The 15,381-nt window shown below is 43.9% G+C and overlaps 2 protein-coding genes across 3 annotated transcripts; both read right to left on the reverse strand.

The window, feature by feature from the left end:
• Positions 1 to 4,714: 4,714 nt before the first annotated feature.
• Positions 4,715 to 8,719, reverse strand: ift52 (intraflagellar transport 52 homolog (Chlamydomonas)). Its single transcript, XM_056605649.1, has 13 exons — positions 8,227 to 8,719; positions 8,022 to 8,109; positions 7,661 to 7,790; positions 7,471 to 7,546; positions 7,275 to 7,346; positions 6,661 to 6,787; positions 6,462 to 6,545; positions 6,282 to 6,350; positions 6,054 to 6,208; positions 5,890 to 5,977; positions 5,372 to 5,480; positions 5,133 to 5,281; positions 4,715 to 5,052 (listed from the first exon to the last, which is right to left on the reverse strand). The coding sequence occupies exons 1-13, from the start codon at positions 8,343 to 8,345 to the stop codon at positions 5,014 to 5,016; spliced, it is 1,305 nt and encodes a 434-aa protein (XP_056461624.1). The 5' UTR covers positions 8,346 to 8,719; the 3' UTR covers positions 4,715 to 5,013.
• Positions 8,720 to 8,822: 103 nt separating this feature from the next.
• On the reverse strand, positions 8,823 to 15,033 carry srsf6b (serine and arginine rich splicing factor 6b). Of its 2 annotated transcripts, XM_056605650.1 has the most exons (7): positions 14,733 to 15,033; positions 14,068 to 14,264; positions 12,143 to 12,190; positions 11,239 to 11,369; positions 10,769 to 10,971; positions 10,444 to 10,521; positions 8,823 to 9,913 (listed from the first exon to the last, which is right to left on the reverse strand). In XM_056605650.1, the coding sequence occupies exons 1-7, from the start codon at positions 14,837 to 14,839 to the stop codon at positions 9,403 to 9,405; spliced, it is 1,275 nt and encodes a 424-aa protein (XP_056461625.1). In that variant the 5' UTR covers positions 14,840 to 15,033; the 3' UTR covers positions 8,823 to 9,402. The 2 variants fall into 2 exon arrangements, with proteins under 2 accessions (XP_056461625.1, XP_056461626.1); XM_056605651.1 differs by lacking the exon at positions 12,143 to 12,190 and having other exon boundaries at positions 14,733 to 15,031.
• Between the last annotated feature and the right edge of the window lie 348 nt (positions 15,034 to 15,381).

Raw genomic sequence — 15,381 nt, forward strand, 5'->3', positions numbered from 1 at the left:
CGATGGATTCCCAGTACCCTTCTCCTCCAAAGTCAAGAGCCTCGGCGTCATCCTGGACAACACCCTCTCATTCTCACCCCATATTCACAACATCACCCGGACTGCATTCTTCCACCTCCGCAACATCGCCAGACTCCGCCCATCACTGACCCAATCCAGCACTGAAATCCTAGTTCACTCATTTGTCACATCACGCATAGACTACTGCAACGCCCTCCTCACCGGACTCCCCACCAAACTCATCAACAGACTGCAGATCATTCAGAACTCAGCCGCCCGGATCATCACCCGCACCAAATCATCTGACCACATCACCCCTGTCCTCATTCATCTTCACTGGCTCCCAGTACACTACCGCATCCAATACAAAACCCTACTCCTCACCTTCAAAGCTCTCCACAACCTAGCCCCCAGTTATCTCTGCGACCTCCTCCAAGAATACACTCCCTCCCGCTCCCTCCGCTCAACCTCTGCTGGACTACTATGTATCCCCACATCACGACTCACTTCAATGGGTGCCCGGTCATTCAGCTGTTCAGCACCCAGGCTCTGGAACTCCCTCCCCCCACACATAAAACAGTCAGACACCATTACAACCTTCAAGTCACAACTCAAAACTCACCTGTTCAAACTCGCACACAACGTCTAACTGATCACTGTTTTGATTGTTTTTTTTTTTTTTGTTTTGTCTTGTTTTTGTTTTATTTATTTCTTATTGCTTATGTTTACTTATTTATTTATTTATTTATTTTTTCCACAATGTCTTGTTTTTTTTTTGAAAAATGTATGATGAATATATGCTCTGTAAGGTGACCTTGGGTGTTTTGAAAGGCGCCTCTAAATTAAATGTATTATTATTATTATTAAAGGGGGAACATTCATTTCCAGGGCATACCACACAGACATGAACAGGAGGTAGGCTAAAAGGTCAAGGGGCAAGGAAGGCCAGGGAGTAGAGGTGGGTTTTTAGCCTAGATTTGAAGGCAGAAATGGAGGGGGCGGATCTAATGTCCAGGGGGAGCTGGTTCCACAGACGTGGAGCAGCAATGGCAAAGGCTCTATCACCTCTCTGCTTGAGCCGTGAGTGTGGCACAAACAGAAGCCCTTTGTTAGAGGATCTGAGGGACCTTTGGGCAGAGTGGGGCTGAACAAGCTCAGTGATATAGGCCGGGGCCAGCCCATTGAGTGCCTTATAAACAAATAAAACAATTTTAAATTGGATCCTAAAAATAACTGGGAGCCAGTGCAAGGAGGCCAGAATGGGTGTGATGTGCTCGTGCCTCCTGGTGCCAGTTAAAAGACGCGCAGCTGCATTTTGGACCAGCTGCAGACGTCTGAGTGAGGATTGGGGGAGGCCAAGGTAGAGGGAATTGCAATAATCCAGCCGTGAAGTAATAAAGGCATGGATAACTATCTGTCTGTTTGAGTGTTTACTGATCAAATCAGAGAGGTGCTTTGCCCTGGCTTTTTTTTGCTGCAGCCTGGAAAGCAGCTAAGGCAGTTTTAAAAATTTCAAAGGAGACAGTAAGGTGATCCTTTTTCCATTTTCTTTCAGCTTTACGACAGGCCTGCCTGAGAGAGCGGGTGGCCTCATCCAACCTATATCGAGATTTTAGTTTGGGGCGGATGTATGTGAGAGGAGCTACAGAGTCAAGTATGGAGGAGCAGGAAGAGTGGAAAAGGCTGACTAAATCATCTGGACTGGAAGAGGATGATGCTGCTGTTGCAATGGTAGAAGCAACAGTTTGACTGAGAAAGCTATCAGAAAACTGGGCTGCAGTAAGAGAGTTTATATGGTGAGAGTAATGGCCTTGAGCTCTAGTAGCTGGCAGATGATTGGAGAGGGTAACATCAAACATAATAGGTCTGTGATCAGAGAAAGTGGCATCCTCAATTACAATATTATCAACAGAAAAACCATATGATAAAATAAGGTCAAGTGTATGTCCCAGTAAATGTGTAGCTTTGTTTATATGTTGAGTGAGACCAAAGGCATCTATTAAACCACAGAATTCATTGACCATGGGTCTGTCTGGACAGCAGACATGGATATGAAAGTCACCAAGTATGAGCAGACGATCGTACAATGACACAAAATGGGACAAAAAGTCAGAGAATTCTGTTATAAAGTCTTTGTCAGGCTTAGGGGGTCTATAGATCAGAACACAAGCCAGTGGGGACGTGGCAGATTCTACAATAATGCATTGCAGTTCGAAAGTGGAAAAACTGCCTACAGAGAGTGACCGTACTTTAAAATCATTCTTGAAAACGAGAGCTACTCCGCCTCCTCTTCCAACGCACCTTGGCGTGCTAATGAACGAGCAGTTGGTGGGGCAAAGTTCGCTGAAAACAGAAGACTGACCAACTCCAGCGCATATCCAAGTCTCGGTTAAAAATAGGAAGTCCAGATTGTGACGAGAGAAAAAGTCATTTAAAACGAAAGTTTTGTTCGACACAGACCTGCTGTTGACCAGGGCGGCTTTTGCTGTGGAGTGAATCACAGTCTGAGGGTGACGGCAGTATTCCAGAGGGCGGATGTTCAGGGGATTCACCCCACCGCTACGGATCCGCAATCTCGGACGAGCAGAGCTGACAGGTGTTTGGGGTCGGTGCGGGGTGAAGGATAGGCCTACATGGCAGGAGAACCTCGGATCCCACGAACAACGAGCCAGGGAGAGATCATTCCGGCCTGTTAAGTGTTGATGGAGGACTTCCTTGCGGGGTGCAGAGTTGCCTACATGAGAGGATCGTCCAGGAGAGCCGCGCCGAGACTGGATAGTCGGTATGGCATCCTCCGTTGCTCGATTGTAGATCTTGAAGGAGCGACGAGACCCTCTGTGTATGTAGCGCTTCCTCCGACGGATCCCCGTAACCTGGCAAAGCTGGAGTACATCTTCATCGATGGAACTGATGGCATAGGAGGCAAGCTGTTGGAGCTGCTCCGCGGTGTAGATATATCCCATGTTGGATGGACGCCGGACGCCGACAGATGTTGGATGGACGCCGACAGGATGAAGGAGAGGGAGAGAGACATCGAGTAGCCCAAAAACAGCAGCGGTGGAGCGGTTGGAGCGGTGGAGCACTGGCAACCAGCTTCAGATCGACCGAGGCGTTAGATATCCAAAATCAAGCTCAGGATGGGGTAAAGTGCAAGAAAAATTGCGACAAAAGAAGGCCAAAACGAAGTTAAAACGTATGACAAACTTTGTCATAAAAATAAAATAGATTAAATTGCGAAAACATGAAAAAACTTAAATAAAAACAAGGCAGATTAGTATTAGATTATTATTAGTATTAGATTAGTAATTAGAGTCGTTTGGATGGTTTAAAACACCTGGTTTTCTGATTGCCGGCGTGCACTCACTGGATGAGAGGAAACATGGAGGCTGAACGTCTACATACAGGTACATTTAAAAAAATAAAATGTGTTCTCTTTCTGATCGGAATTAAAGTTTAATGCAGTAATGTTTATGTTTGTCACTTTATACCTAGACACGAGAAGCTTTGATGGTTCCTCGACGTCAGAGCTAGACAGGGCATTCTTTGGGGAGCGGAATCAACTGTCTACTTTGTCATATGGCCATCTGTCTGGATCACGAATGTCAAACGACATGGCAAATGCATCCTCAGCGGGAAGGCTGCACACTCCAACATCTCTCTGTCAAGTGTATGTGTCTTCTCCCTGCCACGATGATCTGAACGCCTCAACCAGGCCAGGTCCCAAATCCCAAACGCCTGGGTTCTTCGATGGAAAGGTCTCGACCCCGAACCAGAACGAGATGCACCAGAAGCCCAGGGTGGTGGTGTCTTTTGAGCAGTCCCTTATTGACGTTTCAGCATCCCAACTTCCATGGGACCTTTCGCTCATCAAGACGGACATCGGGCCCCACCCCTACGTTGAATCCACAACATTGGAGTCCACGTTGAGTCCGACGCTCGCTTAGCAACTCTATCACTAGTAGAGTTTGCCTCTCCAATATGGCCGGATGCTCCGCCCAAACGAGCTTAGCACAGTCGTTAGAAACAATATGCTTTTGGTCCCTCAGGTAGCTGGGCAGTAAATGGTCTATTTTGCCGCTTTTCCACCGCACATGTAGCTCGACTCGACACAACACGACTCGACACGGTAGCAGCACGGGTCCTTTTCCACCGCAAATAGTACCTCCTGGACGTGGGCGGGGTCGGCTGCGCGAAAGGGCCGTGACGTATTTTTGTACGCGACGCAAACAACACCTACGCACTACGCAACCCACACATGGACAGAACCCACATAACAACAATGGAGGACATCGATAACATTACTATTATTAGCTGGCATGTTGAAGAAGTTGAAGAAGTGGAATATGTTGGCTGCGGCGCTGCTATGGCTGTTACCGGCATGGTTGCCATGTCGCTCTCGCGACTTCGTCACACTCTCTGGCCAATCAGTGGCCGGCCGTCTGCCGACGTCACCTTTTAGTATCGGCTCAGCCGCTTGGAACCTAGAGCGAGGCGGTACTAGAAAAAGCAGCCACTTGAGGTACTAGATCGCGGTGGAAACGCAAAAAATGCGAGCTGAGTCGAGTCGAGTCGTGTCGAGCTGGTACCATGCAGTGGAAAAGCGGCATTTGATATATTCAGCCCACAAGATGCATGCAGGATTAATGGTAATGAACTGTTATGGAACCCCTACAATACTTAAACTTACTTACTTACTACTTAAAAATTGACATTCCAATAAAGTTTTTTAATCAATGTATTTATAATTTATTTACAGAATATTCACTCATCACACCATTGTTTTGTTTCGACAATATGCTGACTTGTTATATATTTATATGCGGGCCTTCTCTGCAAAAAATCCACTTGACTTTATCCACATGTATTGTGTGCTATACACCTGATATCAGACCACCTTTTCTGGCCTTAGACATGGTCAAATTGCATTAAGGCCACCATGCCTGTTGCTTTAATCCATCAGTTTTATGGACTTCTGAAAACATAGGCTATGAATCTACAGTATTCTGAATCTAATCAGAATGTGGAAAACGGTGCCTCAGTGTTCTCGTGTTCCTGTAAAGAACACATTGGATCAGTGTCTTGACATTGCACAATTAAGATTCATTTTATGATTTGTACATAGACCAGCTCACCTGATTTAATTTTTTGAAGGCAACCACCTGGAAAAAAATGTGTTCAAGAATGTGTTTGGCGTCTCTCTGGTCTTTATCCAACTTTCCCGTCACCCCCAAAATCTCCCCGCATTTGCGCACGTAAAACTCAAGATCGTCATCCGAGGTACCTGAGGAAGAACGTACACATTAATTTAAAGACATCCATCTAGTGCCACCGCCTGTCCTGCAAATGACACGGAATATCCCTGAAAACTCACATTTGTTGGAAAGCTGTGACAGGCGCACCATCTCTGAGGAGAAAGCCTCATCCAGGTCAAACAGGTCCAGCATGGGTGGGGGCAGATCCCTGAACGCAGGCGGGAAGACCTAAAGTGGACAGCAACCAATTTTTAATTTATACACACATTAGTGGACCACGGGCAGTTATCAGTAATAGCAATAAAATGATGAATTCCAATGTCAAAAATCCAGATGAAACAAGTAATAACAGCTAATATGAAAAGAGGGATACAAATAGGGCACACAATTGAAAGTGTACCCGATCCCCCTTTTCCACAGATCTGAGAGACATTAACATTGAATTCTAATTCCATCCCCCCTACCCAGAGATCTGGGCAGGGGGGATGGAATTCAATGTAAATGTCTCTCAGATCTACAAGAGCCGTTGCTGAAACAAGAAAACTCTGTTGCACGTATTGCTCGTATGACCCATGGCAACGTGTTCGAAATAATCAATTGATCGAAGAAATGAGTCATGGCGGGGAGAGAAGCTCACAGCAGGTTGAAGCGGAGGTAGCGGCGTCTCAAACTGGGGCGTGATCAACTGCAGGGGCTCATGCTTCACATTGAGTTGCTGGTAAGCGCTGCAAAAAAATCGGCCTGTTATTTGATAGATAGAGTCAGTGGTTACAGACATCGTTCTTGTCATCGAGTAGGTACCTTATTACTTGAGGCAAGGTGTTTGTGGACAGTTTGAACATTGACATATCGAAGAGGGAGGTGAAGTCCCTGGGGTTCTCCTCCCCCTCCTGCAAGCACACCCGGAGGCGGTCGGACAGGCGCCCTGTGTCTGGTAGCATGGTGTAATCTGTGATCTACGCAAGGGGAATAGCAGATCGGTGAAAATTGTCTGCAGTTACTATAGGGTTCAGAATCATGTCTCGTTACCTCTGGGTCGTCAGCATCAATCTGATTTAGTTGGATGTTGTCGCTCGTCAGCCACTGAACCACCACATCCTGATGGGTGGGAAGAAACATTGTCAGGCCACAAAACCACAACCAGCTCTACAACGTCCAAACCAAAATAGGAATGCTGTGTGATTTTGAATCGAACTAAAACGCACTAACCAATATTTTACTGTTCTCCTCTTTGTCAAGGTACTGGTCACTAAACATGTGGCAGGAGCCAAGAACGGCAAGCTTTCCCATCTCCTTCGATGAGAAGACACGACACAACAGTCAGATATCGGCTGTCTCATGTAGAGGTATGCAAACACCTTCCCTGGTATTTATTAGAAGACGTGTGAAAGCTGACGCGAGCGCTCACCTTTGCCTGGTAGAAGGCTAGGATAGGCCGGTTAAGGGGGAAGCAGACAGAGCCGGTGGAAAGAACAGCTATGGCGGGCTTCATCACGCTTAGCGTAGCCCCGTATGGGTACACGAAGGTCAGAGCCCTGCTCAGCGTACACAACACAAAGACAGCAGTGTTTCCTCAGAGGGCAGAACAGCTTCAATAAAGCACAAGATAAGAGATTAGATGAGGTAGGGTATTTTACCCATCCCCCAGGGGAAATTGTGACATGAAAGCAACCCACATCCGTTCAAAAACTAATATAATACAAATATTAATTGACTAAATAAGAACAATTCTATTTACAAATAAAATGTTCCATCTATATATATATATATATATATATATATATATATATATATATATATATATATACATACATACATACATACATACATACATATATGCATGCATGCATGCATGCATGCATACATACATACATACATACATACATACATACATACATACATACATACATACATACATACATACATACATACATACATACATACATATGAAAGCCTCAACAGGTACCTGAATAAGGAACAAGAGGGCAAAGGGGAAAAGAGGGATGAGAGGGGAGAACTCACTGAGCATTATTCCTGGTGCTGTCATCCTCTGTGGTCCCCGGCACCACTTTACCTGCGGCACGACTGATTTCTCTAAAGTAGGACAGGATGGGGGGGGGGGGCGCAAACAGCTTGTTAAAGCCATGAGAAAAGCTATGTCATATAATGTTAACATAAGTGAGCTCAAAGGCTTAATGTAAGCACGGTTTTAACACACCTGTTTAATACGCCGTTAGATACGAGGGCCTCCTTAGGATGAAAGTATTTGTAATAAACATTCCTCACCACTGCATCTGTCATTTTGAGGGAGGAAAATAAATCTTATCAAGCCTTCACGTTGCAAAGTTATATGTTATTGAGTATACCACACACACACACACACACACACACACACACACACACAGTACCATTATTGACCATGATTCCGAATTCCTCCAGGAGAAAGTTGATGTTGGTGTCGTACTTGGTTTCTCCTCCCTCACCGAGCATCACCAGGATGTCCCCTCCTTCGTCTAGATACTGCTTCAGCACCTCCAGCTTTAACACAATGGCGAAACACCTTCAAATCCCAAAGACTACACATCTGAATAATTAACACCCTTTTCAATACCAGGTTGCCAACACATTTTAGTTGTTTATTCTTTATAGTGTGGTAGACTCCATAGAGAAAAGCCTGAGTGTGCAGCTCCATCACAATAGCATACTATACTTAAGTTTATCGCTGAATGATAACGGTGATAAGGAAAAGGTTAATGTGATTGTTTTTACCTCCGATGCGGTAAACTTCTCTCTTGGCCCAGCAGTTATCCACAATTTGACGCCTTTCAGCTTTTCCGAAGACAGCTCCTCTTTAATACTTTAGGAAAGAGGTTTTTTTTAATATTGAAATTAACAGCCCATTTGAGATTTGCATGAACTAAGAGTAGCATCAAAGTTGCATGCTGTTGGCCAGTGTGTTCTCATTTAAAATTACCTCTGTATCTTCCATTGAGCCTTGAGTCGCTTCTGAAGAGACTTGTACCCGTTGCTAGCCGTAAACAACTCCTTCTTTGAAGCGTTCAACACCACCGTGTTGCGCTGTTCCTTGTCCATGTTTAGTCTGTCGGAGCAGCTAGTAGTTACGAGCCCTGCAGCAACGCTTACATTCAACCGTTAGCTCGTAGCTTCTCCGCCACAACACCTCAATCTACGTGCATACCCAATGAGCAATTACTTTCTGATTTCGCCCAAACAAAAAGGTTTGATGTTCTACGATAGCTTACTCCTCCCATCAGAAGTACATTTTTTGCTAGCTTGATCCAAGCTGGTTGCACTGATGCATTGTGGGAGGAAACGGTAACCATAGGCGCAGACCTCATAGCAACCCGCTTTTACCCGACCCGTTTCGACGTCTTCATAAAAGTGACCTCACCGATAAGAAGTCTATGCTAAAGCAGCGGTAATGGGAGAAATGATAAATGTCGAGGCAACCGGAGTGCCGCCAAAATAAACTTCTCCTGCTTTGAAAACGTGAAGACTCATCAAGCCTCAGAGTAGACAAATAAAGCCATAGCCTTTTCCTTTTGAACTTTTATTTAAACAAAAAAAAAAAAACAGCAAGGATATAGGAAATAACCTGAAATTGACTGCTGAGTGTAATTCGAGCCATTGGGAATTTGACAGTTCTCAAAATGCACTTTTAAAAACAGAAACGCCAAAACATGCAATTTTGTATGTTTCAGTTTGTTTTATACTTCACCATTTAAACATTACTCATACAAACCTATCAAAAATGCAACATCTTCCCAGTTCAATCCATTCGTTTTTAAAATATATATTTCAAAAAAAAAAAAATCTTGATTGGAACATTTCAAGTGATTCCATTTCACCAAGCTCCTGAATCACCCATTTGCAAGATTATTTTACAGATGATAGACAAGAATGACAAGAATTCCAAGAAGACCATTATTGCAAAAACAAAAAAACAAACCCCTTAAACTTAAGAAATGCGTTTCCGGAATCCATAAGCTTATCAAGACAAAGAACTGCATTCATCCGGAGTTTAGTACAAACCCCTTGATGTAAAAAAACTCAACCAGTGTTAAACGCTGCTAACTAACACATGGATTAGAATACGTTTCGTTGTTCAACAATGATTTACATGAAGTGGCTAATCCTGTAGCGGCGATCTGGATCTAGAACGGGACTTGGATTGAGATTTAGAACGGGACTTGGATCGAGATTTAGAGCGGGAGGGCGAGTGAGATGGCGACCGCTTGGCGGGGGACTTGGAGGCGGGCCGGTCGCCGTTGGGGGTAGGGGACTTGGAGGGTGACTTGGCACAGATCTCATTTACAGGGGACGGGGAGCGGCTCGGAGACATCTTGCTCACAGACTTCTCCTTGGAGGGGCTGCGAGACGCTCGCTCGGACTTCACCTTTGACACACTCTTGGAGCGGGACTTGCGGGTTTCGGAGCGGGATCGTGATTTGCGGCTCTTGGAACGGGAGCGGGACTTGCGGGTTTCGGAGCGGGAGCGGGACTTGCGGGTCTTGGAACGGGAGCGGGACTTGCGTGAGCGGGACTTGTCAGGGGAGTTGGAGCGAGACTTCCTCCTGGACCTGGAGCGAGACTTGCGCACCGACCTGGAATGGGAGCGGCGTTTGCTGCGAGATCGGGAACTGCAACAAAAAAAAATTAGTCCATTAGTCTTTTTAAATGGGTTTTACCGATATGCATCAATTAATTTTACAGATGTAGTTCTATAGATAGTTAACAATTATTCGGCAAAGGCGAAGTGAATAATTGTTTGAGTATACACTACACTTGAAAACTGTGTGGTATCCCGGCAAAAATTCCTTTGTTTTTATTAGCTTGACAACCGTCACACTAATATCATGCGATGAAGTATCCTGAGTTTGAGAGCTCAGTCATGGGATATGGCAAACCAGGTTCACTTACGTGCATCTTATATATACCAAATGTTGGGTGAATTTACAATATTGTATTTGCCATTAAAAGGAACACAAAATTTCAAATTGTGAGAAAATCTTCTCTATGCAAGCTACGACCACATTAGACGTACTATAATAACGACTTTGTGGAAGCCTTTTCTAGAATAATACCCCAGTCTAACTCCCTAACCCTGGCAGTGGGGCCATGGTCGCCCACCGGTTGAGCTAGACACTCTTCTAGCAGGGGGAGTTCTTACCGGGAGCGGGACCTGGAGCGGCTTCTGGAGCTCCTGCTTCGCCTGCTCCTGCTGCGGGAACGACGTCTGCTGCGAGACCTGGAGCAGCAACAAATCACACACGAGCATCAGTAACAGCAATTTACAATCTTGATTTGAATAACGATGAAGTACACAGACATAGCCAAGCCAACCCAGTGGACTGTACCAACTGATAATTTGGAACCATCAATCGGCCATCTTGGAGGAACAACACCAATGGTAGATCTTGGAATGGCTAATCAACTACAAAAAAAACAGTGCTGGTACAATAGGGGCCCTTTTAGTTCCCTTGGCCTCCTCTTACCTTGACCTGCTGCCGGAGTAAGAACGGCGGCGGCGAGACTTTTCCTCCACAAGGCGGATCTTCCTCCCGTTGATGTCTGTGTTGTCCAGCTTGTCAATGGCACGCTTCATGTCAGAGCGTGACCGGAACTCGATCACCCCCTCGTTGGTGCGTTCTTTGTGTGCATCGGCGTAGGTGACCTCGCCAGCCTGTCGCATGAAATCCTGCAGAAACGATACGTCCCAATAGCCAGCACATTAGGGCCTTCATGTACATCAAATCAAGTTACAAAAAAATGGGTCTGAAAGCAGCTAGAGATTTACTGATGCTTCAACTTTTGATATTTTATTTTTTTCTGGGATTAATTAAGTACATATTATGTTGTACCAAAATGATGCACCAAGCAGTCAGTGATACAGTGAAGGTTGGTGTGTGTAGTCCTAGGAGTAACGCCTGGGCCTATAAACAGACCAAAGTTCCTTGGGTCTCACCTTGAGGTCCTGCCAGCTACAGCGGCTGGACAGGTTCTCCACGATGAGGCGGTACTCAGTGCGAACCGGAGGCCCGTACTTCTCCCTGCCAGTTCCCTGCCGGCTGCCCCTGCTGCTGCTGTAGCCGCTACCTTCAGAGGGCACAGAAGCAGGGAAATTACACCTTGCAGTCGCACAATTAACAGGTGAGGATTCAAGGGGAGTAAAAGAAAATCAAATAAAGAAAGTGTGTGGTGAAAGTGTGCTTCTGAAATGTGTACCTGATCTAGTGTTTTGGGTGTGTGATTTAAATGTGATCGTATAAGGAAACATCTGTACACAATATGGAGGAGTTAATTTACCAACTTAGGGGTTGGGACATTTTATTGAAGTTCTAGAGTATAAAAAAAAAAAGAACTACACTTTCAGTTCAATTACAGTATTCTAAATTTCTGTATTGCTATGCAGTCAGTTTAAAATACTTATAACTGTTGACATCAAAGGTGGGAGCATGTACTGGGGCATAAATCACCTGTATAAACAATTGTACCTGGGAAAACCATAAATTACCTCAATATAATATTATAATACAAGTTTGACAAGGACCATGAGTCCACATTTGTAGTATACTTCAAAGTAACAAGTCACTAATCTTTACAGTATCTAGTCTTAGAATATTACATTGCAAAAGATACCTTAACAGGTATATTTTGCAAATACCTTTTAATTAGTAAAAATTAAACAATCAAATCAAACTGGGTGCTCCACACCTCTCACCAACTAGGTGAATTGATACTTTCTTATCTTTTTAAGAGCCAGCTAATGCACAATTAATGCACAGCAAATGACTCTTAAAATACAAACATGTGTGGGCTTTAACCTCTACGACATGTCTTGCAACAGTAAAACCAACAGGATTCCTCACCATCAACCTGGTCTATTGGGGAAAAGGATGCCGTCATCATGGCTTCCCCTTAGGTCAGCCAATGGTCAAAGGGCAAAGGTCACACACACATTGTAAGGTGAAAGCCAAGGCCAAACGGGTCAGGCAGTCATCTTAGCCCCCAGTCACCTTTAGCCTCAATGGACTCGGAGCAGCCCGCAGTGGACTCTTTCAAATTGAAACATCAAGCACTTTATGTTAATGTTGATATAGCTGAATACAAGTACAATAACGTTCAAATGTCTCAATCCTTTGGTTTTAATACATTATAAACTCTAGTCTAAAAGTTCTGTAACACCACATTTGAACTCAGGGTGGCCGCAAACACTTGAAACAAACATGAAATTAGAACATACTGTACTAACCAATGTTGTTTCTTCACCAGGGTTACCGGTGGTGATCCCACCCACCATTAATAACTATGCAGTAGGGGTGTGCCGATAGTCATTTTGATTGCCATTGATAACGATAATTCCCCGTGGCATCAGGAGTAACAGTCTTTAGAAGGGTTTAATCGCAAACGTATTTATCAGCTGTTGAAATGTTTAAACAAAGCCGAAATATTGCAAAAAGATCTACCTACTAATAACCTGTTGGTAATTTAATAAACAGGAATACAACAGTTAGGGATGTTTTTTCCGTTTAATGGTGATCCATCCCCCTGATACTATGACCGTAGAATGGAACCATAGCGTCCAGGAAGCAATCCTATAAGATATTGTACAGTTGCTCTTTGTTTCATTAAATAACTTATTTCAAATAAAAAAAACGATTAGTTGATCCGTCTCCGCCGATTCCGATTCAGGAAGTATTTTTGTAATGTGTTAACTAAAATCACATCTAGATATTTTCAAATTTCAAATGCCCTATGGAGATAAATCTACTAGTAGGCTTTTTCCCTAACCATGTAGAAAGTAAACACGCCTAAAGTACTACCAAGCACTCATCACCACCTGCTTTGGAACAGTGAGTGGAGCATGTGAACAGGGCACCTATTTTAGGGAAAGGGGAAAGGTTTGACACAAAACTCCTATGGGTTAACGGCTGTTGGGATGGTTATAAGATCCTTTTTATGAGACAAGTCGATCACTGAAGATTTTAAAAATAGTACAAATCGGCACAGCCCTACCGCACAGATGATCAGCCCTTTTCCTAGGTAGCGCTCAATGTCTCCTAGCCTTGTTTTATACAGTTTTGGGGTATGACAAATCTACATCGATTAACGTAATGCTAAAACCTGTTGCGACTGCATTCTGCAACAATACTTCAAATACCAAGTCCATTATGATGACACGGTTAAGAAGTGTCTCCCTTTCAGAACAAAAAACATGTTTGTACCCATTCTCTAGATATGGACACATACACTACCCTCGACTTTTGCCAGAATAACTGCAGGCCACTACGTGAGCAGATTGCATATCATGGATAATGTACATAACCAAAGCCATGGGTTCTTTTGAAAGGAAAGGTGTCTAGAATTTACATTTTCTGTAGATTCCTAACATGCATAGTATAGCTGTAAAGTAGCATTGTCCTCCGTAAAAGGTTAAACAATATTTCAGTGACCTGTACGGGAGGCTTGCCCCTCTTCAAACATTTAGTTCGACAAATAAATAGAAAAAGCCACATCTCTAAGTCAACTTTAAATTAGTGTTTTTAAAGTCCAACATACTTTAAAATTGACACGTTTACGTTTTAAGATATTTAGTTTACAAACGAGTTCGCTGAATATATTACGCCAACATATTGGGCTGGAATTATACTGGCAATATGAAGTCCTTTATAAATCTGTTTATGGCGGGCTAAAAGTTGTTAACACGTGTACAATAATTTAATTAAGGTAAATAAACACGGTTCTATCATAAATGTCAAAACAAGCGTGGCGTTGGATGCATCATTGGACTCACTACTTCTTCCACCACCATCGCGGCCCCCGCCGCCTCCGCCGCCGCCGCCTCCTCCGCCGCCGCCATAACCGTAGCCGTCTCTCCTCGGCCCCCGGGCGTGCTCGATGATCACCCGCTCCCCGCACAGCTCCTTGCCGTTCAGCTCGTAAACGGCGTCATCTGCATCCCGGTTGTCCTCGAACTCCACAAAACCGTACCTGCAGGGACACATGAGGATTGTGTTCATGGGTACTGGCTGACATCTATATATACACACACACACACACACACACACACTCCATAACCCATTTCAACTTAAACGTGTACGATAGTTACGTTTGTGGGACAGGCCTATTCAACTCAATCTGATATTCCACAAAAGGCGTCACGTTATTGCATGGCCACTGACTTTTTGTTTGAGGAAACGACTGATTATTCAACCGACGCACCTGGACGTGCTGGTTGAGTAACGTTAAGCCATTGACCGTACGAGAACATTTACAAATCAAACTGGACCCTGAACTGTAAGGTTAACCAAAGTATTTGGCTAGATGCTTCTTTAGCTGTCGGAGTAAACAAGTATTGTATCCATACAATCAACAAGTTCAAGCACACTTGTACGATTGAATGCGAATGCGTTTGCTGAAAGTCGTAATGTTAGCATGGCCTATAAATGGAAAGCTTACCCGTTCTTTAGGTCGACTTCCAGTAATTTACCATATCCGCTGAAAAACCTCTGGAGGTCTTTCTCTCGGACATGGTAGCTGAGCTTGCCGACATACACACGCGGCATGTCTGAAGAATATGAAATTTCACCTAGTCTTTTCCCGCAGTATTAGTTAATCACGAATTGTGCTACCAAAAAAAGATCCTAGCCTCGTGCGAGCGGGAACCGAGAAGCATACCGCAAATGGCTGTTCCTTCGTTGCTCCTTTCTTCAGCTACCTCTTGTGTTTATATGGTCGGTTGTTGCCTATGTTATTGGTGCGTTACTGCCACCAACTGGACTGGAGTATAGATGACCAACAATTATCTTCTTTGCTATGTCTTTGCTTGCAGAATGGATATCCCCTCATGAGCGGAATAAACAATGTGTTCTGTAGAAATGTGGTTGAGAAAATGTTGATGAAACAATACAAAATGGAAAAATAAATAATTATTTAAATGTAAAATATTGAGGCAAACCCACTGCCTAAATCATTAATCGTTGGGAATAAAGATAATACACATACATCTTTTCTGAGTTTATTTTATTCACTATTTATTTTTGCTTGAACTTAATTAAATAATTTAGGGCAGTGCAATTTACTGATTAAAATAATCACTCAAAATTCG

Source organism: Gadus chalcogrammus, chromosome 13 (assembly GCF_026213295.1).
Source record: "Gadus chalcogrammus isolate NIFS_2021 chromosome 13, NIFS_Gcha_1.0, whole genome shotgun sequence".
Classification (NCBI taxonomy): Eukaryota; Metazoa; Chordata; class Actinopteri; order Gadiformes; family Gadidae; genus Gadus; species Gadus chalcogrammus.